The sequence below is a fragment of the Manacus candei genome, unplaced genomic scaffold, assembly GCF_025592945.1.
Source record: "Manacus candei isolate 608988 ecotype Guabito, Panama unplaced genomic scaffold, ASM2559294v1 h1tg000169l, whole genome shotgun sequence".
Classification (NCBI taxonomy): Eukaryota; Metazoa; Chordata; class Aves; order Passeriformes; family Pipridae; genus Manacus; species Manacus candei.
Window position 1 is genome coordinate 166,079 of NW_026138217.1, and position 14,805 is coordinate 180,883.

The 14,805-nt window shown below is 52.9% G+C and overlaps 1 protein-coding gene across 1 annotated transcript; it reads right to left on the reverse strand.

Annotated features, from left to right (window-relative positions):
* Window positions 1–2,710: 2,710 nt before the first annotated feature.
* On the reverse strand, window positions 2,711–13,888 carry SDHB (succinate dehydrogenase complex iron sulfur subunit B). Its single transcript, XM_051773443.1, has 8 exons — window positions 13,741–13,888; window positions 12,475–12,602; window positions 10,654–10,739; window positions 8,339–8,475; window positions 7,681–7,797; window positions 5,515–5,616; window positions 5,244–5,366; window positions 2,711–2,967 (listed from the first exon to the last, which is right to left on the reverse strand). The coding sequence occupies exons 1-8, from the start codon at window positions 13,864–13,866 to the stop codon at window positions 2,890–2,892; spliced, it is 897 nt and encodes a 298-aa protein (XP_051629403.1). The 5' UTR covers window positions 13,867–13,888; the 3' UTR covers window positions 2,711–2,889.
* Window positions 13,889–14,805: the final 917 nt, after the last annotated feature.

The following is a 14,805-nucleotide window of genomic DNA, read 5'->3' on the forward strand; positions in this document are numbered from 1 at the left end:
GGAAAGGGCGGGACGGGAACGGCCGGGAACGACGGGACCTGTAGTCCTGCCCCCTCAACGGCGTCTGCACCCCCCTCAGAGCACCCACGGCCCCCCAAAATCACCCACAGCCCCCCAAAATCATCCACACACCCAAAATCATCCACACCCCCCCAGAATCATCCACACACCCTCCAAAGTCATCCACACACCCAAAATCATCCACACACCCCCAAAATCATCCACACCCCCCTCAGAGCATCCACAGCCCTCCAAAATCATCCACAGCCCCCCAAAATCATCCACACACCCCCAAAATCATCCACAGCCCCCCAGAATCATCCACACCCCCCTCAGAGTACCCACAGCCCCCCAAAATCATCCACAGCCCCCCAAAATCATCCATACCCCCCCAAAAGCATCCACACACCCAAAAGCATCCACCCCCAAAATCATCCACAACCCCTCAGAGCATCCACAGCCCTCCAAAATCACCCACAGCCCCCCAAAATCATCCACACCCCCCCAAAATCATCCACAGCCCCCCAGAATCATCCACACCCCCCTCAGAGCACCCACAGCCCCCGAAAATCACCCACAGCCCCCAAAAATCATCCACAGCCCCCCAAAATCACCCACAGCCCCCCCCAAATCATCCACACCCCCCCAAAATCATCCACCCCCAAAATCATCCACACCCCCCTTAGAGCATCCACAGCCCCCCAAAATCATCCAAAACTTGCAAGGCCTCCCGTGGTGCTCTGACCCAAAAAGGGCTTTACCCCCAGCAGTTTGCAGGGAATGTTCCAGGCTCTGCCCCCCAGGAGGGGTTTGTGCCCCCAAATCCCTCAAGGGAACCCATCGGGCTCTGCCCCCCAAAGTGCTTTGCCCCTCCTTCTCTCCCTGCTCACAGTTCCCGCCTGGAAACCCCCTCCAAGGGAATTCCAAAGCCAATAATGGGGTGCAGACCCCACAACACCCCTGGATCAGCCCCCCCAGTCACACCTCGGCTTTTGAGGGGACTCCAACTCCTGCAAAACCACTGCCAGGAAAATCCAACCGCCCATCCCACCACATCCGAGCCCATCCCAAAACAAGGCACTTCGGGTTCCTTGCCCAGGGAGGGAGACAAATCCATTATTTTCTTCAAAGGTGAGGTGGATTTCCTCATTGGAGCAGGAAAACCTCAGGCAGGGCAGCGAGAGGCTTCGGATCCTGCTGTGTTCCCATCCGAATATTCCCAGGAAACAGGCCTGGATTTGAAATGAAGAAGGCAAAAACTGGTTCATTTTGTCCCCAAAACCCCCACGTTTACAAAAAAAAAAATAGTGGGAGAGGACGAGGGGCATCACAGCTCTGTTTATTCCAGCTGTTGATGAGCAGCTCCTTGGATTTGAGCAGGGAATCGGGATTATGGAGCACAGGGATGCAAAATAATCATAATGTTGTATCATCACAATGATGAAGTCTCACTGTAATGGGATCAACAGCCTCTTCCTGGGGGATTCTCCACCCCAGGAGCCACGTGCAGGACCAGCACTGACCCAGCTTAACCTGAGACACAGAAATCTGGGATAATTCCACCTGGATTTTCAGTGGGAAGTCTTCAATTCACACATCCCATGTCAGATTTTGGGAATGAAACCCTTGGCTCCGGGGAAAGAAAGAAGTATTTTTGCATGAATGAAGGCAGAAACACCAGTTTGACTTCTGGAGGCAGGAACGAGCTCTTACAGCAGGATAAAAACAATATGGAAAAACCAGCATAATTTCTGGGATCAGTCTTTCCCACTTCATCCTCATTCCCTGCCTCCTGGCAGCATCCCAGTGCCAGGATCCCAGCATCCCAGGGAGCCTCAGCAGCAGGACATTCCCACGAGTTTCCACTACAGTTAAGACCAAAAAATCATCAATTAAACAGCAAACCCGGACCCTCCCAGGAGTGCAAAGAATTCCATTCTTTCCTGGCCCTTCCCAGGAGTGCAAAGAGCTGCTCCAAGCAACAAACCCACCCCAGTGTGAGAAATCCAGAGGTAAAAACACACTTGTATTAAAGAGAGAGATTCAACCCTTAGAAATCCCATTCCATTAGGACTTGGAATAAAAATTCCTTAGGACTTGGAACAAAAAACTCCTTAAGGACTTGGATTAAAGATCGGGATCCCAGCAGGGTGGTGACAGGACACCTCGTTCCCAATGGAGCTGCCTCTGGGATTTTATCCCATGTCAGCTCCTGATCCTCACTTTGCTTTGGGATTTCAGAACCAGGATCCCTCCACCATTCCCTTTTCCCAGCCAGTTCTATTCTTTCCTGGACCTTCCCAGGAATGCAAAGAGCTGCTCCAACCAACAAGCCTACCACAAATCTCCCAACTTTGAGAAACTTGGGGTAAAAACACACTTGTATTAGAGAAAAGAGAGAGATTCAACCCTAAGAAATCCCATTTAATTAGGTCTTGGAGTAAAAATTCCTCAGGACTTGGAATAAAGATCAGGATCCCAGTAGGGTGGTGACAGGACACCTCATTCCCAATGGAGCTGCCTCTGGGATTTTATCCCGTGTCAGCTCCTGATCCTCCCTTTGGGATTTCAGAACCAGGATCCCTCCCCCATTCCCTTTTCCCAGCCAATTCCATTCTTCCCAGAGCCACCCCAGCTCCTCCCAACGACCCCCTGGGAGGTCTGGGATGCCCCAATGCCGTTCCACATTCAGTAAATCACCGACTCCGAGTTGTTCTTTCCAGTCTTTATTGGAAGTGCAAACCTCTGGGAAGAACAACTCCCTGCTGGAAGCTCCTGTGGCTGCCCTGGGTGGAAGCTGTGTCCGGGTGGAGCCCCTGGGGGGGTTCCATGGAGATTCCAAGGGGGATACACGGAGGTTCCAGGGGGATACACGGAGGTTCCAGGGGGTTACGCAGCCGTCGCCTTCTGCTTGTAGGTTGCCATCATCTTCTTGATCTCAGCAATGGCCTTCCCAGGGTTCAGACCCTACAGGGAAGAGCTGGTCAGTTCCTCTGGAAAACCTGGAGCATCCTCCCTCCCTCCCCCTCATCCAAGTCGGAGTAAACTCACTGCTCAGAAACAGCTGGGAGAGGAGCTGCTCAACACCCCTTTTTCCCAAAAGCTGGAGGAAAATGTGATGTTGTGCCTCCTTTCAAACACTGGAGGTTCCAGGACGGATCCCAGCTCCCAAATATGCTGCTACTCATAAGAAGAGTTGGCAGAGGAGCTGCTCAGCCCCTCTTTGCCCTAAAGCCTGGACTCCAGCCTAACTCAGGCTGCATTTCCAGAGCTGGTTGAGGAGGGTCAGGACACCCAGGGCCAGCTTGGGCACTGCCCCGGGCAGGGGGGGCATTCCAGGGAGGTCAGGCTGTGCTGAGCCAGCTCTGCTCCATCCAGCCACCACTTCCATGGGAAGAGCAGAGCAGCCTGGAGCAGGCAGGGAGCTGGGAGCTCTCCTGGAGGCTGGAGCAGCAGCACCTCCCTGTGCCTGCAGACAAACACTCCCTCAGCTTTGGAGTCGGGTTTAATCAGCAACGCCGGGATCAAAGGGGAGAAGGAGCCCTGGGGACTTTAATGAAGCTCAAGCAGGACTGAATTCCACATTTTTATGGGTGTTTGGACTTCTGGAGGCAGGAAACAGGCTTGGAGCAGCCTGGCAGGGATGGCACAAGGGAGGTGGAATTATAAACAAAGAAAAGCTGAGTGTGGAGGCACTGGGGGGGTGAACAAGGTCAGGGCACAACATGGAAATGCTCCAGCTGAGCTTCCCTCAGGTTTTCCTACAAAACAGACACACTTCCATTGCAAAGGTCCTTAATCCTGCAGCACTGGTGCCAAAGCAAGCAATCCGAAGCCCAAAATGAGAGGGGGATCCAGCGTGGGACAGGAAATGAGCAGGAATTACCCCTGGTGCAGATCACACCAGGTCTTCCACACTGATCAGGACAGCCAGAACTAGGGAATGTGAGTGGGAATGTGTTATTAACCATAAATCTGCCTCACATTTCAGCCCAAGTGCTGTTTCCCTACATTCCTACGAACAGCCAAGTCTTGGGTTTCACCTTCCCCTTCAGCTGAGCTCTGGGTCACACCAGGTGATGAGCCAGCTCTCTAAAAAAGGAGGAATTATGTGCTGTCAGGGAATCACTCTGGAAAAATACCCCCCCAAATGAGCCTGAGCTCCTGACAGACACATCCTCCCAGATTTCAGGCAGCTCATCCTCCCCACACCTGTGATCCACTCCAAAATTTCCCACTATTCCACAGCCCAAGGAACGACTCCACCACCAGGTGCAGGGAAAGGTTGTCTGGAAAGCAGCAGAGCTGCTGGGAAAGCAGAATTCCATCAGCAGGGTTAGATGGGATATTAGGAAGGAATCCTTCCCTGGGAGGGTGGTTTGGCCCTGGCGCAGGTTGCCCAGAGAAGCTGTGGCTGCCCCATCCCTGGAAGTGTCCAGGGCCAGGTTGGAGCAACCTGGGACATGGAAGGTGTCCCTGCCCATGGCAGGGGGTGGAACGGGATGAACTTTGAGGTCCCTTCGAACCCAGACCATTCCAGGACTTGCTTTGCCCAACAACAGGCAAAGGTCACTCAAGATGAGGACGAGGCATGGTCTGATTTGGGCAAGTTTGCTCAATTCTCCAAAGAAATTCCAGAGAGAACTTCCCTGGAGCATTTCTGGCAGTGCCCCACTATCCCACTCCTAAATCCTGGGGACAGAAAGGTCCTCCAAGCCCCAGCTGAGGAGGAAGGGATGCTGTGATCCAGCCCCTGCCCCAGCCCTGCATGCTCCCGGCTGCAGGAACACTGGGACTCACAGGGCTGAGCGAGTCAGGGCAAGTTTGAGAAAAAGAGAAACCCAAGAGGATGTTTTCCCATCAGTGTCAAGCTGGGTGCATGGAAAGGAGCCAGGAACTCCAGTAAGGACATGGAGAAGGCTTTGGGGAGCCCTCGATGTGGCCTGACAGTACCTCAAGGGGGGTTATGGAAAGGAGGGAGAGGGACGGATTGTGACAGGACAATGGTTTAAACTGCCAGAGGGCAGGGATAGATGGGATTTGGGGAAGGAATTCCCCCCGTGAGGGTGGGGAGGCCCTGGCATGGGGTGCCCAGAGAAGCTGTGGCTGCCCCAGCCCTGGAAATGTTGGAGCAACCTGGGCTAGTGGAAGGTGTCCCTGGCTGTGGCAGGGCCGGGATGGGATGAGCTTTAAGGTCCCTCCCAACCCAACCCATGGGTGCCTGCCCGTGAGCACAGCCCCACCTTGGGGCAGGTCCTGGTGCAGTTCATGATGGTGTGGCAGCGGTACAGGGAGAAGGGGTCCTGCAGCTGCGCCAGCCGCTCCTCCGTGTAGTCGTCCCGCGAGTCGATCATCCAGCGGTAGGCCTGCAAAGCAGAGGATCTCACAGCCCAGGAACACTCCTCGGGGCTGGCACCAACCAGGGGGAGAGTGTAACATCCCACACGGGAATTCTGGGGGATTGGGTTGTTTCACCATCTGAAATACGGGTGCTGGGAACAGAGGGACCCTCACCTGCATGAGGACGGCGGGGCCCAGGTACTTGTCCCCGTTCCACCAGTAGCTGGGGCAGCTGGTGCTGCAGCAGGCACACAGGATGCACTCGTAGAGCCCGTCCTGGGGGGCACAGCACACTCTGTCACTGCAGGAACTCCCCACAGGGGCACTGCCACCAGCACCGCCCTCCCCTCCGGAACCGCCGCCAAACCCTTCCCTTTGCTGCTGCAGCAAAGCAACCGAAACAAGGCACACAGAACCCCCCCAGCCCAACCCAGGACCCCCAGCTCAGGGCCAGGAGCTGGAATTTGATGGTCCTTGTGGGTCTCTTCCAACTCAGGATATTCTGATTTTATGACCCACGTAATAAACCAGTGTTTGTGACAACAGGGGGAAATGCATGAACTGAAGGGAAACATAGAAGTTGCTTGATTTTCCTGCATTCCTTCCTTCCTTCCAGCCTGTCCCAGCGAGGGAAGGAACAGAGAGGTCACCAGTTAACAATTCAAGGCCGTGCTACAGAAAGAAGGAAGAGCAAAGTCTGCCCAGCAGCCTCCAGGAGAGCCCGGAGTTTGTCCTTCAGAGCAGGCAAAGGAACGGTGCCAGCCTTCAGTCACTGCCCCATTTTTATAGAGAATAAGGACTTTTTCTTTCAGGCACAGAAGAACAGAAAGTTAGTCCTACACAGAAGTCATTCGGGTACTTTTAGTTTTGCTTATTTCTACTTGATTAAGAAAAAAAATCGCCCTGGACAGAAGAGAAACTGAGGAGCTGAGGGGCTCCAAAGTCTCTTTGTAGCTCCTCAACCTCCCCCAAACTAAAAGACAAGAGTCCAACTTGACTTCATTTAAGTATCTGAAAGTTATTTTGGAAGAAAAGGCTGATTAAATTCAGTTTTGGAAAATCCCTGATGCCAGAACTCCCAGCAGCTTGGAACAAGCCCTTGGAAAGCCTTGCCAAGAGGGAGGTCAGAGTGACCCCCCCTCTAAATTTGTCTCATTTCTAATTGCACCATTTCACAGTATTTACAGAAAAAGGGGGGAATTTTTCAGCTGGCACCATATCCAAGTTTGTCCTGCACCCAAAGGAAGAGCAAGCTCAGCACTGAGATCAAAGGCAGGTTCCCCAGCTGTGCCCGGGGTGAGGCAGCTCTGCCCTCCCTTCCAGGTTCCCTCATTTCTCCTGGAATGAGAAAGTGATTCCAAGGAGGGGGAAAATCCCTTCAGTCCTTACAAATGGATCAGATAATGCTGGGAAGTGGAGGAGAAGAAATTGTTGCCTTTGGATAGAGATTCTTTCACCCTGTGGTTGTTCAGATGTCACAGTCACTGTCGACACCTGGGACTGGGCTATTATGGGATGTCCCTGCAGACACACACAGTGGGATCCTCCCAAAGATCTCTGCAGCTCAGGTTTTCCCTGAATTCCCTTTAATCAGCCTCCCTTTTTGCTGTCCATATCCACCTCTGCTTTCCCAAAATGCAGCCCTGGTGCCTCCTCAGTGACAGCACTGCTGTGGAGCAGGTTGAGCTTTGGATCATGGAATGGTGGATCCATCAAGGCAGGACAGAGGGGAAAAAACCTGCTGATTTCCTGATCCTGACTGTAGCAGCCAGGGAAACCCACCCCAAAACTTACCCACACTCTCAGCTTTTTAAAAAGCTGCCATGGCCCAGACACCTTTCAGGTTCCTGGAGAAATTTTGGATCTCCACCACCAAAAACATCCCCTCAAAATAATGCTCTGCTTGAGACAGACACTCAAAAACCTGCACTCCCGCTCGTGTCTCCACATCCACAAGGACTTGGCTTTTGCCATGAGTTTTCCAGGCTGTAAATCCCAGCAAGCAGCGACACGAGAGCTCTGCCCCGCGCGCCGCAGGCCAGGCAGACACACAGAGCCCAGCCTTATCTGCCCTGGAACAGGACAAGCCTGGAGCCTGCCCAGCATCTCCACAACACAGGGCTGCAGTGGGAATGGGATCAGAGTGCCCAGGGCAGCCCCAGCTCCATCTCCAGGGCCAACACCCCCCTGGGCAGTGGCCCTGCCATGCCCTGCACTGCAGGGACAGGTCCCACCGCGCCGGGGCTGCGGCAGTTGCGGGCAGTGAGAACCTGCTGCACGTTAAGGTTTAAGCCTGGTCTTATCTGGGAGGGGTTTTAAGGGGGGAGAAGAAGCAGTGACCAGTTTCTGACGGTCTTCTATGGACTGCAGGTACTGCTGCTGGCCCTCCTTGGACTTGTCCTTCTTCTTCAGGTACGGCTCGATGGACTTGTACTGGGCATAGAAGTTACTCAGGTCCTGCAGGTCACAGGGCAGAGAGGTCACAGTTATTAGGATGAATTTTATACAAGTACAGAATATCCTGAGCTGGAAGAGACCCCCAAGGACTGAGTCCAACTGCTGGCCCTGCCCAGACACCCCAACAATCCCCCCCTGTCTCTCAGAGCGTTGTCCAAACCCTCCTGGAGCTCTGGCAGCCTTGGGGCCGTGGCACTGCCCTGGGGAGCCTGGTCAGTGCCAACCACCCTCTGGGGGAAGAACCTTTTCCTGATGTCCCACCTGACCCTCCCTGGCACAGCCTCATGTCACACCAGACCAAAGTTCTGCAGGAGAGATCCAACACCTGCCCCGCTCCAACAAAAGGTGGCATCTCCTACCTCGACCTGCCACATTCCTCTGAGGGAGGACAGATTTAGTCACTGCAGACCCACCCAAAAACCAGCAGCACGAGGAACAGGTGAAATGGGAGACCTGATCTTGGCTGGCACCTCCCAGTGCCATCCTTCCCACCCCAACCTGCCTGGAACGGTGCCAGCCATGGTCCCAAGCTGGCACTCACCGGGACAAGGTCCTTCACCACGTACATGTGGGGCAGAGGGTAGATTTTGGTGACCTTGCTGAGATCAGAGTCGATTTTTTTGATGCAGGCCAGCGTGTTCCCCCCTCCAATGTTCATGGCACAGGAGCCACAGATGCCTGAGTGGGAGAAAAGCAGTAAAGGGTTAAATTTGCCCTCTTAAAGAAGATCCTCTTGGCCCCAAACATTCCCCTGGGCTGCCTTGAAGAAACTCTACGTGAGAAGAGAAACGACAGGAGTTGCCACTGGGCAAACATGTTGTTACTTAAATAAAAAACAAACGCAGGAGTCGCTCTCATCAAAGCCCAAACACATTCTCAGTGGTGAAGCTCCTTCCACAACACAAAACAAAGTGGCTTGGACACCTCATGGCTTCCAAATCATTCATTAGGTTTTTCGGGAGGGGAACACACTGAGCTTTGCTCAGAGGTTTGAAGCACGAGGTTGTGTTGGTGTGAGGCAGCTAAAAATAAGATTATAACGTGGGCAACTGATGCATCTTCATCAGTTATGGAATTACAGGATTGTTGGCGTGGAAGGGACCTCTGGAGATCATCCAGTCCAACCGCCTGCCAAGGCAGGGTCACCTGGAGCAGGTGACACAGGAATGGGTCTGGAATGCCTCTGGAGAGGGAGACTCTGGGCCCTCCTTGGGCAGCTCTGCCACCTTCCACAGAAACAATTTCTTCCAGATGTTCAGATGGAATTTCTTGTACTTTAGTTTATGGCCATTGCCCATCTTGTTGGGCACCCTGGGAAGAGTCCAGCACCGTCCTCTTGGAGATATTTTATAGGGATTCACGAGATCCCCTCTCTGGACTAACCAGGCTCAGCTCCTGCAGTCTCTCCTCATCAGAGAGCAGAAAAATGGTCCAAAGCATCCCTACAATTCAGGACTATAAACCCAAATCCCTCAGACAGGAGGATTTTGGTGCCTGTGCAGAGCAGTGCCATGAGCTGTGCTGCCAAAGGTGAGAGGACAGACACTGCCCAGAGCTAGCAGCATAAAACAGCCTGATAAATAGATTAAATGACATCACTAACAACCTCCAGTAATACAAGGATCAGCTGAAGCCCAGGAAAGCCAAGCTTGACAAGAAAACCACTGCAGAAGTGTCCCAGATACTTCTCATGTGAGAAGGAGACAAATGCTGCAAGGGCAAAACTCCAGTTCCAGAGGATCTGCCCCATCCCAGCTGAGCTGAGTGCCAGGAACGTCCCTGCCAGCCAGCCCTGCTGCCAGGCTCCCCTGGCACTGCACCAGGGTCATTCCTCTCACTGCAGAAATGGTGACAAGTATTTTCCAGCCAGGGTTGCAGCCTCAGGACCACGTGCTCCCAGTAGGAATGTGGGAGCTGGGCTGTTTTTTGCCCTGCGTGGCAGAAAAGGGGCAAGATTGAACCAGCCTAGCTTGAAAACCTGTCTTCTCCAAGGAAAGTATTCAGGGCAATGCATTCCAGCTTGGGAATCTTTTGGCTATCTAAATATCAGACACTGAGAACAAGCATTCCCCATGGAATTCCTCCACCTGCTATGCAGATTCCAGAGGAAATGGCTGTGTTGGAGCTTTTCATTTCCATCCAAGTCCAAACATCTTTAGGCAGCAACTGGCCTTAAACTTCTCCTTGCAAACCCACCTCATTAAATCCAAAGCTGTTCCACAAAGGAATGCATTTCACAACAACCTCCCTTCTTGCTTTTCCACAACTCAGCATCCCAACGTGACCCCAGAATGAGGAGGATTTTTACAGGGAAAGTCACCCAACAGGGAAGTTTTACTGCAGCTCCAGACCTGCTGATTTGTACCTGCATGAGGAGCAGCCACAACAGAAAACCACTGGCTGCCCTTTTCCTCAATCAATCCCTGGGCTTAGTCAAAGGGCCAAGAAAAAGATTCCTGAAGCTATTCCTAGAAGTCCTAAGTGCTCTTCCAGTTACACCCTGTCTTATTTCCACAGCAGCGCTGAAACAGCCCCTACGAGTGGTTCCCATTCCGCCTCTGCCCCCTCAGTCTGGCTGCTGGAATCTCTCCTTGGATTTGCCCACGCAGCCCAGCACTGGAGGGCAGCAGGATGAACCAGATTAGGAGAGAAACTGGAACAACTGGGGCTGGTGGAAGGCAAACCCAGCTGAGCTGGGTGATTACAGCCTCTGAGCACGAGCTCTGCCTTTGCTGCTCCATTCACTGAGTGTTTCTTACACACAGCTGGGAGAGTCTTCCAGAGTTACACATCCACTGGCAGCAACAAACAGTATTCCAGGCAGGAATTCCAGTATTCCAGGAAAATCCTTCTTACCTTCCCTACAGGACCTACGGAAGGTCAGGGTGGAGTCCATCTCGTTTTTAATCTTGATCAGAGCATCAAGCACCATGGGCCCACACCTAAAGCAGAAAACAGGGGCAGTTGACCTGGAGAATCCACCCAGACTCAGGGCTGGACTTCTGGCACCCCAACTAAGCAGCACCTAAAAGGGTTTTGGATCAGCTACAATTAATACGCATTTTTTGGCAATCCCAGGCAATAAAACAGACATTTCTTGATGAGGGTGGGAGTCAAACCCTTTCTCCTGCCGATGCCCTGAAGGTTCAGACAGCACAACTCAACCCCAAGTGCCTTGTACTGGTTCTCTTTGCTTTTGGGTCAGGCTTTAACAAGTCAGTCTGTCCCCATTAGTCACAAGAGACACATAAAACCAAACAGTCGTGGACAACTTCTGTAATTTTCTATCCAGCAGACAGGGCAACACCCAGAAATTATCCACCAGTGCAAGTCACACAGAAATCTGAGTCCTCTGTCACGGGGTTCTTAAGTAGGGGCTGGGGAATTTGTGTGTGGAACTCCTGGAAAGGGCTCGGGGTGAATTCCTGGGGCAGGAGCACGGCACCAGCTGGAGCTCAGGGAAATGCAGGATGTGTCCAGGAGGTTTCTGCACCACAGGGAATCTGAACCCCTTCCCAGAACCCCAGGGAAGCAGGAGCTGTCTTGGGGATCCCACACCAAAGTGTGCAGGTGGCTCCTACAAGCTTAATATGGCCTGAAAATTAGAGGCAACTCAGTGGGAACAAACTTCCACCTTCTCTCCCAGCTCTGGGACTGGGAGTTACACATGGAGTGTCCCTTTGGAACACTGAATCCCAGGATGGTTTGGCTTGGGAGGGACCTTAAAGATCGTCCAGTGCCACCCCCTGCCATGGGCAGGGACACCTTCCACCAGCCCAGGTTGCTCCAAGCCCCGTCCAACCTGGCCTTGGACACTTCCAGGGCTGGGGCAGCCACAGCTTCTCTGGGCACCCTGTGCCAGGGCCTCCCTACCCTCTCAGCCAGGAATTCCTTCCCAATATCCCACCTAAATCTCTCCCCTTTAGTTTCAAACCACATCCCCTTGTGGTACCACCTGCCCACATAAAAAAATCGCTCTCCCTCTTTTTTAGAAGCCCCAAAATTTTCCACATAAGTAAAGTTTACTGAAGTCTTCAAGTCTTCAGCACAACTCAGGGACACAGATAAAACCTCACAAAAGTCCCAAAACAAAGTGACCATTCCCTGCTGGGACACTGGCACTCAGGGTACACTTTATTTGTCACACACAGGTGAGGGAGGGGCAAACAACCCCACAAAACCACAGTAAAATTTGCTATATAACTGATTATATTATCAGGGATTTTTTATTAATTATATTTAAAAAGATGTATTATTTTAAAATATACATTATATGATCTATTATATAGTTGTATAGAAATATATTATATAATTATAAGTATGTAATGTATTCTATAATTTTATAGAAATATAAAATACATTATATAATTTAAAAGACATCTATATTATAAAATTTTATAGAACTATATCTTCATATATTAAAATGTATTAAACCCAAAACGTTTTAAGTATATTACCAATAAATTATTTGCAATAACAAAATTATTATTCATTAATCATTGAAATTTATTCTCTTATCAGGACATGCCATCAGTGTCCCCTGTGCTGAAGACAAGCTCCTCTGTAGCAACTGAGCAGCACCTTCAGGGCCACACCAAGCTTTACCATTCCTTGGAGCTCAGTGAGCTGCTGACACCTTTAGTACCTGGAGAACCTCTTCCCGCAGGGAATACTCACTTGTTGAGGTCCACCTCGTAGGTCTGCATGCGGGGTTTGTCCCCAGCTTTGTCGGGGTCCCATCTGTAGATGGCGAATTTCTTGAGCCGCGGCGCTGCCGCCGCTGCCGTCTGGGCTCCCCGGCACTCCTGGATCCACAGGGAAAACTGCCCTCAGCTCCCTCCACGGGCCTTGGGGCCAGGGAACAGGGTGACAGGAGGCAGCACTGCTTCGTATTTGGGGATTTGGAGAGGTTTGGGAACATCCTGACAAGGATTTGTGGGAGTGGCGCAACCTGGTGATGCAAGCCCCCCATCCTGGGGCTCCCTCCTCCATGGGGCACTGGAGATAATCCCAAAATTAAGGGGCTCCCCCAGGCGTTCCTGCAGGCACCGTGGCCTTCAAACCCTGAAGGCTCTCCCTGCCCCCAAATTACCTCCAGAAGTTCCTAAATACTCCCCACCCAGCTCCGGGCCAACAAACCACCTCCTCCCGCTATTCCCCCAGGGAGCTTCTTCCTCCTCCAGGCCACCTTCCCATCTCACCTCTCCCTAAATCACCCCACATCCCTATTCCTCCTATTCTCACACCTCTTCCCAACCCCTTTCTGGTGTGTTTCCCCCTCTCACAATTTCCTGTCAACCTTTATCTCCCCCTAAACCATTCCCAGACCCCTTCCTGCTTCTCTTCGCCCCCAGACCCTCCTCAGCATCCCCCTCACCAATCCTCTTCCCCCTCAGCTCACCCCCCTTTTCCCACCCACTCTTCCCACTTTTACCCCACCCTGGACCCCCTCCTGCCCCCTGCCCAGAGCCCCCTCTGCCACCCTTCACCTCCCTTCCCAACCCCCCTCCAGCCCCCTCTGCCACTGATTCCCTTGTCCCGCAGCCCACCCCATTCTCCCACCTTTTACTGCATCCCAGACCTCGTCCAGCCCTCTCAGCCCCCTCTCCCATCCCTCCCCTCCTGCCCATTCCCAAATCCCATACACCCCCTCCAACTCCCACACAACCCCCAACCCCTCTGCCACTGATCCTCTTCACACCCGCCTTCTCCCACCGACTCCTCCCTCTTTTACCGCATCCCGGACCCCGTCCTGCCCCACAGCCCCCTCCCTCCATCTCCCTCTCCCACCCCTCACCTCCTTCCCCTCATGCCCAATCCCAAATCCCACACACCCCCTCCAGCCCCCCATCTCCCTCCACACTCCCTCCAGCCTCCCCTCTGCCCCCTGTCCCTCCTCCCCGTGCCCCCCCGCACCCTCCCCGAGCCCCCCAGCCCCCTCACCGCCCGCGGCCCGGCCCGCAGGAGCCGTGCGGGGACGCGGTGCCTCAAGGAGACTCCGAGCGCGGCCGCCGCCATCTTGACGCTGCGCAGTTCCGAGCCCGCCGGAAGTGACCCCGGCGCCGCCATGTTGTGCGCTAAGGGGCAGGCGGGCTCCCTCCGCCATCTTGGGGGTGGCGGCGGCCTCAGGGCAGGCGCCATGTTGAGTGTGGCGCGCCTTGCGTTACAAAGCGGGGTGGCGGGGTCAGGACGCCTAAATCCCCCCTTGTTTTTGGTGTGAATCCCACAAAAATCCCTTGTTTTTTCAGTAATTCCCAGCCTCACTGCGTTTGCGCGGAGGTGCCCACACCGTCCTCTCGCACGAAGGGACCTGCCCCAACACCAAGCAGGGAAAAATGGCGGGTGCGGGGGGTTAAAGAGTGACAGAACCATTGGGGTTGGAAAAGCCCTCCTAGATCATCGAGTCCAACCTGTGACCAATCCCCCCTTGTCACCCAGACCATGGCAATAAGTGCCACTGTCCAGTCTTCCCTTAAACACCTCCAGGGACAGTGATTCCACCACCTCCCTGCGCAGCCCATTGCAAAAAAATGCCCCCCCCCTACTCTGAGGGCTTCCCTCCCTTTCTCTTACGATTATTACCCATTATTATTGAATTTCACGACTTTTTCCTCACAGCAAGTTTATTTATGAAGTGAGTTGTGACCAACACATGCTGAAAAAGCCGCTTGGCAAAGGTGGAGGCAGGAAGAGAACAAGGAGGAGGAGGGTGAAGAAGAGCAAGAGGAGGAGGCAAAGGTCTCAGTATTGTTACCAAACAAGTTTTTTTTTAAAAAGGAGTTTATGCAGCCGTGGGGGAAATGCTGAGAGATTTAATCCATGGAATAGATGAGGGATGACAGGCAAGCAATGGGTGATGTCCATGTGTTAGAAAAACAAAAGTTAGAGGCTTGATGTACTTTGGTGTTCTCAGACCTGGGGGAGAAAGGTTAACAAAACCTGGGAGAGAAGTTTACTGTTGAGACTTGGACATCAGGAATGTAGGATTTATAAAGCACAAAGACACAG